The sequence below is a fragment of the Anas platyrhynchos genome, chromosome 2 (assembly GCF_047663525.1).
Source record: "Anas platyrhynchos isolate ZD024472 breed Pekin duck chromosome 2, IASCAAS_PekinDuck_T2T, whole genome shotgun sequence".
Taxonomy (NCBI): domain Eukaryota; kingdom Metazoa; phylum Chordata; class Aves; order Anseriformes; family Anatidae; genus Anas; species Anas platyrhynchos.
Window position 1 is genome coordinate 6,160,996 of NC_092588.1, and position 8,689 is coordinate 6,169,684.

General features: G+C 42.2%; 1 protein-coding gene across 1 annotated transcript; it reads left to right on the forward strand.

Annotated features, from left to right (window-relative positions):
* Positions 1-1,877: 1,877 nt before the first annotated feature.
* On the forward strand, positions 1,878-6,896 carry LOC140001803 (uncharacterized). Its single transcript, XM_072034286.1, has 2 exons — positions 1,878-5,939; positions 6,013-6,896. The coding sequence occupies exon 1, from the start codon at positions 4,784-4,786 to the stop codon at positions 5,687-5,689; it is 906 nt and encodes a 301-aa protein (XP_071890387.1). The 5' UTR covers positions 1,878-4,783; the 3' UTR covers positions 5,690-5,939; positions 6,013-6,896.
* Positions 6,897-8,689: the final 1,793 nt, after the last annotated feature.

Below are 8,689 nucleotides of genomic sequence, written 5' to 3' on the forward strand. Positions count from 1 at the left end.
TATTTGGAACTTGGTCCAAGTTTGCCACAGGATTTTGAATATTAGGAAAAAACAAACAAACAAACAAACAAAAAACAGTTCTTTAACAAAAAAAAAACAGGACTCCTGGCAGACACCAAATTGAACATGAATCAACAACTTTGCTGGTAAGAAGACTAATAGTATTAGTCTTCTAGTAAGACTAATTATGTATTAGTCTTCTAATCAGACTAAGTATAAGAGAGGTGGTCCTTCCCCTCTGCTCTGCACTGGTGAGGTCAGTCCTAGAGTACTGTATCTAGTTCTGGGCCCCCAATACAAGAGAGACATGGACAAACTGGAAAGATTCCAGCAGATGCCACCAAGATGATGAAAGGACTGGAGCACCTCCACAAATTGGAACACAAGATGTCCCGTCTAAACACCAGGAAGCACTTCTTTATTGTGTGGGTAACTGACCCAGGTTGCCCAGAGAGGTTGTAGAGTCTCCCTCCTTGAGGAGTCTCCCTCCAAAAGCCATCTGGACATAGTCCTGGGTAATAAATTCTAGGTGTCCCTGCTTGAGCAGGGAGATTGGACAAGATGACCTCCAGAGATCCCTTCCAGCCTCAGACATTCTGTGATTCTGTGATTCCGTAGCATCTATCCACACTGCATCTATCTATGGATTTACAGGAATAGGTTACTGTAACAGTGAATGAAGAAAAATATGAAATTCATAACCAGTGCCCAAAGAATTTTGCTTGTCAAAGGCAAATTCCCAGCCAACTGTCTGAGACAGACAGTCTGGTTTTGTTTGCAGTTAGTCCCACATATATTCAGACATAGGCCTATAACTGATTTCCTAATTGAGAACTACAAATACCACAGTATATACAAGTGCTTTTCAATCCCAGAAAACATGGAAACCATAATCCTCTGTTTGTTTCCAGTCTGTCCTAGTTATTTCTGTATACCTATTTTTGTAATACATAAGTGGAAAAAATATCCGTGCTTTAAGCTTTCAAAGTCTCTTGCAAAATGCCACTAGTGATTCAATCTCTATGGTTTAAGCTTATCTAGGGTTCCAGTGTGTAAATCCCCTATCTTAATCATATTGTAAAGTGTTTTATCCATGCAAATCTCTCCATCACACCCCTCTTACAGCTAAGTTGTTGGTGTATCCAAGGACAATATAAATATGAACAATTGCAATATGCTTAGGTCTGTCATGTTTTTCTAAATAGCCCTTTCAGGGTCGTTTTCTAAATAGTTATGAAAAATTCTGCAGACATTTTGCATATGAAATGCCACCTTGTGCCATTGTTTTAGGGACTCTGTTTCACTTGATCTGTGCAGCTGCAATGGTATTTCTAAGGAAACATAAATCACTCTTTTGAGAGGGATGAGCTGATTTCCTGAAATGTGCATGGGTTTGCATAGACAGCTATGAAGATGAGTCCAGTAGAGCTCTTGTGGAATAAAAGTGCTCTTATTTTTCAGATATCTATATTTATGGGCAGCTCAAGGCCAACAAAATTAACAGCTGTATTGACAATCGTACATTTCCTTCATGTCCCAGCTGGCTAGCTGAAACTTCTTAAGTGCCATCTGGGTCCTTCAGTCACTGGCTTTGCATGTGTCATTGCACATGGTGATAACACCAACTTAAGCAGTAGTCTATCCATTATGTGCTTAATGTCCATTACTATTGTGAAGAATTTTGTCTTCTGAGCTTATAGTTATATCTATAATATATTTTGAAGGAGACTGATGCGCATGCTCCAGTAGGAGGAACTGGACCCCGGAAGCTAATTATAATAATCTATTTTTTTTAGAAGTAGTAATGAATATGTATTAGTCTAGGTGCATAAAAATCAGCTGCTTGATGTAACTGGTGTGCGTCCTGGTGGAGCAGAGACTCCCGGTGCACCCAGCGCTGTTTGCTTACCTCTATTCCTTTATATTCTTTTAATAAATCCTATTTTTTTATTTAATCCTAATTTGAATCCTGAGCCATTTATAACAATTTGGGGGCTCGTCCGGGATGGTTATAGTTCCTAAATTCTGATTTAATCTAGGAGAGGCGCCCCACCATTTGGTGGCTCCTGTTTGAGTCAGATCGGGACTAATGCCATCCTGAACCTGAATAAAGGTAAGCAAAGAATTTGATTTTTTTGAGCTCCCGTGTTGCCGGCTGTTTTTTGCCCGTAATTCTGCGCGCGAAGATCCGGACGAAGACGACAGGGTCGTTTGGATACCGTCTGGTTGGATTCCGGTGTCCGGAATCGAACCGGATGAAGACGACAGTCGTTTGGATACCGTCTGGTTCGATCCCAGACGAAGACAGCAGAGACGCTGGTGGATACCGTCCGATTGGAGTCTGGACGAAGACGACTGATTCGTAAGATACCGTCCGGTTGGGTAAGGGTACGGTTGCCAGTTTTTGTGTGTGTGAGTGTAACTGAGACTTCTAAAGTCAGCGTGGAGGTCTTTTTGTTTTCTCACTGGTTCTAATCTCCTGTCGGGGGGGCTAGACTGGTGAGAAGAGGGATACGTGGGTGGGTGATAGGTCCTAAACCCCCTGCAAGACACTCTCACTGGGCAGCCAAGGGCTGTGGGAATTGCCACTAGTAAAATTCCTGGATGGGTCAGATAAAATCGAAGACCAAGGACCAGAAAGGGAGCAAATTACCAGATATATGACCAAAAAGTCCATTATGAATAATGATTAGAAATTGGAACAATAGGGGCCCCAGAAAATTAAAGAGTAAATTAAAAATGATCCAGTATTTTATGACAGAATGACCAAAAGAACCCTTAAGACCCCCTGTATTTTGATCCACGGAGGACGGGGTCTGTCAGGCTTTGAACATTAATAGTAGAATACCCGTGGATCCAGAAAAGAGCAAGCTGAAACATTGGAATTAGAAATTAGAGAGCAATTGATTAAGAATGAATATGTGCTACTGTGCTGTGCTGCGCTTATACCTCCAGATAATAGGAGCCTCTCGGGCCCTGAGAATCAGATCAAAAACAACCTCATGGTTCAGACTTTAATCAAGGGGTCTAAAATAAGGAGGACTGTTCATAAAGGGACAGGTTATGTATATGTATAGGAATGTTTATGTATATGTAACTTCTTACTAAAGTAATTTGTCACATTAGGCCTGCACGACTTTGGGGGGACTACCTGCCCCGTGCTGCACGGAACTGAGTAAACATACCTACTTTACAATCTTACTGATTGTGGAGTCAGCTTTCTGAGAGTCATTTTGGTGAGCCAGGCAGGAGACACTCTGCTCGGCTGCGGGATCGGCTGCAGCGTGGACGCCCCTAGGTGCACCCTGAGTGTTTTTGCTCGGAGGGGACTCCACTCTCAGCTGCTCACCGCAGGAGCAAAGATCTCCTGAAACTGCAGACAAACGGTATGTTTTCAGCTGCTGGAGGGATACTATCTGGAGTGTTAATAATTGTATGTGTTTTTATGTATGTATTTTGTGTTGAAAGTATTTGTGTAAATGTAAGGGTTTGAAACAAAGTGTTACAAGTCACTTCACGAAGAACACAGTCAGAGACAATACTTATTTGGTTGGTTATCATTCTAAATTATATTCCTGTGGTATGAATGAGATGTGCTGGAGGCCTCCGTGTGCGATTGTGCTGTGTGAGTGAGACGCAGCGTTGCTGCAAAGCGAGTGCAGAGTTCCGATCCGTTGTTCCGTACTCTCCGCAAGGGGAGTGGGCAGAGACGAAGGAAGTGCTTGACAAGAAGTGCTGAAAAGAAGTGCTGTTTTATCCAAGTTTTGAGTGGTGGTGCCTAATATATGGGCCCGGTGTATCTTGTGTATCTTGTGTATCCTATTTTTGCTCTTAAATGTTTTGACTGTGACAAGAAAAAGGCAGGAGCATGATATGACATGCTTCCTGCAACATATGAGGCCTGCACAGGCCGAGACCTGAACTCACTGAGACCTGAACAGGCCGAGAGACCGGAGCGGCCCCGAGAGCCTGGAGCGGCGCTGGGAGGCCCGAGACACTACGGAGGGACTACCGCTGGACGGAGAGAGCCCTGAGAGATGCTGCAGAGCCACGGACGGCTCTGAGAGACACAGAATAGACCTGACAGAAGCTGCAAAACACAGGGAAATTGAAGTAATTGCAGAACATCCGAGATCGAGTTGCTACGGGAGACCAGAGGCGTCAGTGGACACCGGTAGCTGACCCTCACCGTGAGGCGAGTTGGCACAGAGCAGAGGGGCGGACATCAGGACCCTGCAGCCTGTCTGACATAACCATGGAGGCAGCGGCAGCAGCGGCTGTGCTGCTTCTCTTTGGCATTCTTTTTATAAAAGGTTTATCTTGCAATGCAAAAAAAGACTATTAGTCCCCAGATCGGTGTTATAACTATTACTAATGACGACTTAGCTCTATTGCAGGGCAGGAGTGCAGAGACGCAGATTACACTGCCGAATGACCACCAGCAGGCTCTTTCACAAACCTAAGGTTGCAGCTGGCACTGCCTGCAGCCATATAGCAGATGTTACACTCTCTTTCCTAACTAGTAATCATGTGTCTTATCCATTTGTGGTGAATGGCCAGTGACAAAAAGAAAAGGAGGGAGACAAAGACAGAAACGGTACAAGGAGGATGCCACTGACACTAACAGCATGGGTAATAGGAGTAGTATAAGTGACACAGGTGACGGTGCAGGGCGCTCTGCCTGTTGCTCGCCTTCGCCTGACTGTGCACTGCTGCCAACGGTGCTAGAGTAAAATGTGAAGACTGCTCAGATGGCAGTGATGAGAGTTCTTGTGTGAAGAAGATGTGTACTGAATCTGACTTTGTGTGCATAGATATCAATAAAGTGTGTAACCAGCAGAGAGACTGCAAGGACTGGGGTGATGAGCCCCTGAAGGAATGCAACATACATGAATGTGACTGTCCAGCTGGGTTTGAGTTTGTAGACAAGAGAAACTGTGGAGATATTGATGAATGTCAAAACCCTGGTATCTGTAGTCAAATCTGTATCAACCTGAAAGGTGGCTACAAATGTGAACGTAGCCGTGGCTATCAGGTGAATCCTGCTACAGGAACCGGGAAAGGGCCATACTGGTACAAAAACACAAATAACACCTGTGATTACAATGACGCTGCTAAGCAGGGTTTAGGGGTTTGTAGCATGGAGACAAGGGGTAACAACTACAATTGTGCAGCTTTGGCCTTACCTCCTGATGTGCTTCTGATTTGTGGGGATGGGGCCTGGCAAGGTATCCCTGCAAATGCTGTCAGATGTCCATGTTACTTAGATAAACTCATTGTATTTGCTCCTAGCTTGTTACAGTTGTGTGAGATCACCAGACATAAATGGGCATTGCTTGCATCGGATTGCAATGATAATGTTGAATTGTGTGGGGTTGCAGCTAGAGCGGCATTAGCAAGTTCAGTGCCTGGAGTGGCATCTGCGGCCGCACGTAACAACTTAGAAAAATTGGAATACTGGGCCAAGAAGCAAGCCTATGCCATGACAGAGATACCTGAGGAGATGTTACCAGATCAAAATAGTCTGCGACATGCGCTCTTACAGGATCAAGCTGCTATTGACTTTTTGCTTTTGGCTCAAGGGCATGGGTGTGAGGGACTGTACCTTGTTTTACTGACTACTGAAACAGCTGTGAGAACCGCAGAAAGGGACCCATGCATCCAGAATAAAAGGACCAGTAACTACTGAAACTTGGAGGGTTGAGTCCGCTCCTGGGAAACTGAAACTCAAGCTAAGGAAGAACTAATATTCTGGCAACGAGGCTCTGCATGAATTAAGGATGCCAAATAAAGGGGACAAGCCTGAAGGGAGGAAAGGGAGAAGGCAAGACCAGGGCAGGACCCTCCACTGCGGTGTGTATGGTCTACCGAGGGAAGCAACCCCTATGGGTATTGACTGCCGAGTGAGAGGGCCTCGACTGGACTTCTCCCACACTAAGGTCAGGTTGTCCTGAGAAAATAACATAAGACCCTTTTTTTTTAACCTATATAAAATTGTGATTCGTTTTCCAGGAGCTGGATCACCCTGACAGGCCGAACGGTAACACAAGCCTGAATCGACCCTGAAGGTGTTTGCCTATTATGATCCAGCTACGTGGGCAGAAGACAGATCGTGGGACTATAGGACCCCAGTATATATACTTAATAGAATAATTAGGTTATTAGCTGTAATAGAAATAGTTATAAATGATGAGAACTGCTTTGTATCAAAATAGCCTAACTTTGGATTATTTACTAGCATAAGAAGGAGAAGTCTGTGGAAAATTTAGCTTTAGTAATTGCTGTTTAAAGATTGATAAAAAGGGTGTTTCTTCCTAGTAGCTAATAGAATGTTATGTTCTGGTTTAGGATGAGAAGAATGTTAATAATATGCTGATGTTTTAATTGTTTTTAATTGTTACAGAGCAGTGCTTACATCAAGCCAAGGACCAAGCCAAATTCAGCTTCTCACTGTCCTGCCAGCAGGCAGGCTGGGAGGAGGGCCGGACTGCTCGGGGTTAGGTTGGGCATTGGACAGCAGGTGGTGAGCAATTGCATTGTGCATCACTTGTTTCGTACACATTATTACTAGTAGTACTATTATAATCATTATTGTTATTATTATTATTGTTATTATCTACTTGTTTTTATCTCAACTCACAGGCTTCACTTTCCCATTTCTCTCTCCCATCCCAGAGAAGGAGAGGGGGGACGTGAGCGAGCAAACACAAACCTGGAAGGATATGGAATGGGATTTATTTTCATTTATTTTCATTTATTTTTATTTTCATGGCTGCCTGGTGGACCATGGGTTAAAAGAGTGTTATTTTTATTGTTATGTGGTGTAAAGATGTTATTGTCTATACCTTGTATGATACCTTGTCTTACATTATTAATACACTGGGTGATAAATAGTACATTGGTAATAACTTCATTAAAAAAGGAAGGGAATATGTCAATTATGATGCTTAAGGATTGGACCCTCCAAGAACAAACTGATGAAATCCAATTATTAATAACAGAAGAGACACGAATTGGGGATATTAAAAAGAAGATAAGGGATTGTGAGGAATGTTTTAACAATTCCAATTCGTGTCCATAAATTCGTGTCCATAAAGAATAATTCTGTTTGAATCCTGTCTGCCTCTGGGCCCTGCACTGGCAATTTAATTCTTGAACCACAGATGCAGTGTATCCCAGTCTCCCCCTCATTCCAGTCAATTTATCACGTCTTCAGAAAACACTCCCTAAATTTATGAACCTGTTTGCTTTTGTTATTCCGGACTTCTATTTCTAACAGTTACAGCCTTTTTTTTTCCTGTCTTCTTCGAGATTAACTTAACACTGCTATAGATGTGTCTGTGAATGGCTGGGGAAGAATGTTTTAATTACTCGTGAAGCGTCAAATAAGAAAGCTGTTTGTGTTTGATGTCTGGAAGTTTCAGAACAACTGATAACAACTAGTGACTGTTATGGGATACTATGAGGATCCTTGGTATCTGGCCAGGGGGGCCAAGAGATTAAGAGGAAGAAAAAAGAAGCTGAAGGACGGTTGGGAGACAAGACCTGTGGAGAGTGTACAGAGAGTGTTCCATAAACTTGGAATAGTGCCAAGTAAGTACAAAGGGTGAGAGGAAGACTACGAGCCTTCAGCATGAAAGACCCCTAGAGACCCCCAGAGGAGACTGATGCGCATGCTCCAGTAGGAGGAACTGGACCCCGGAAGCTAATTATAATAATCTATTTTTTTTAGAAGTAGTAATGAATATGTATTAGTCTAGGTGCATAAAAATCAGCTGCTTGATGTAACTGGTGTGCGTCCTGGTGGAGCAGAGACTCCCGGTGCACCCAGCGCTGTTTGCTTACCTCTATTCCTTTATATTCTTTTAATAAATCCTATTTTTTTATTTAATCCTAATTTGAATCCTGAGCCATTTATAACAAAATTAAACCCTTTTTCATGGTCTGAAGTATGTGTCCCATATGTCTATGTCCATGGCACAATGGCTAAAATGTATGGTGGATTTCTGCATGTGGGTTCAGATATAATTCTAAAGTCATGATGAAAGTGATCCTGTTTTGCTTAGTTAACTGATATTGTGGTGGAACTAGAAGTTTTATGTTCTGCTAGCCATATTGTCTCCTAGTGTGCTATTAGCTAATAATGCAAGTCTTAATTTGCCTGATAAGGTGCCTACACCCACGATAAACAGATCATCACAGCACTGCAAAAATATTTATTCCAAATAAATTAAGAATAAATGTTCCCTGTTTTAAATGGATTATTCTTTCTAGATAACATTTATGTAATATTATTCACCTTTTGCTCTTTGAACATACAGGCTGAATCTATACAAGTCAATTAAATACATACAAACCATATAGCAAAATCTGCTAGCATAGAATATACCATGTCCATATTGTTAAAATTTTGGACTTCAAAACACAATGACCACATACAAGCTTCCTCCTGGGAACAACACATAGATTGTACTACCTCCCAAGCATCTCTCATTTGTGGGAAGTAGAGAGTAATTCCTTTCCTCTGCATTTTTACATAGCCTTTTTTTTTTTTTTCCCTTTTTTCCCTTTTCCCCTCCCTTTTTCCCTTTCCCCTTCCTACCACCCTTTTTTTTTTCCTTTAGTTAAATTGTTTAGTTAATAATAATCTTTCTTTAATAATAATAATTATTATTTTTCCCTTTAATTT

Bases quoted from the DNA above. Each gene is read 5' to 3' on its own strand.
- LOC140001803 (XM_072034286.1), top strand. From the start codon at position 4,784: ATGTGTACTGAATCTGACTTTGTGTGCATAGATATCAATAAAGTGTGT.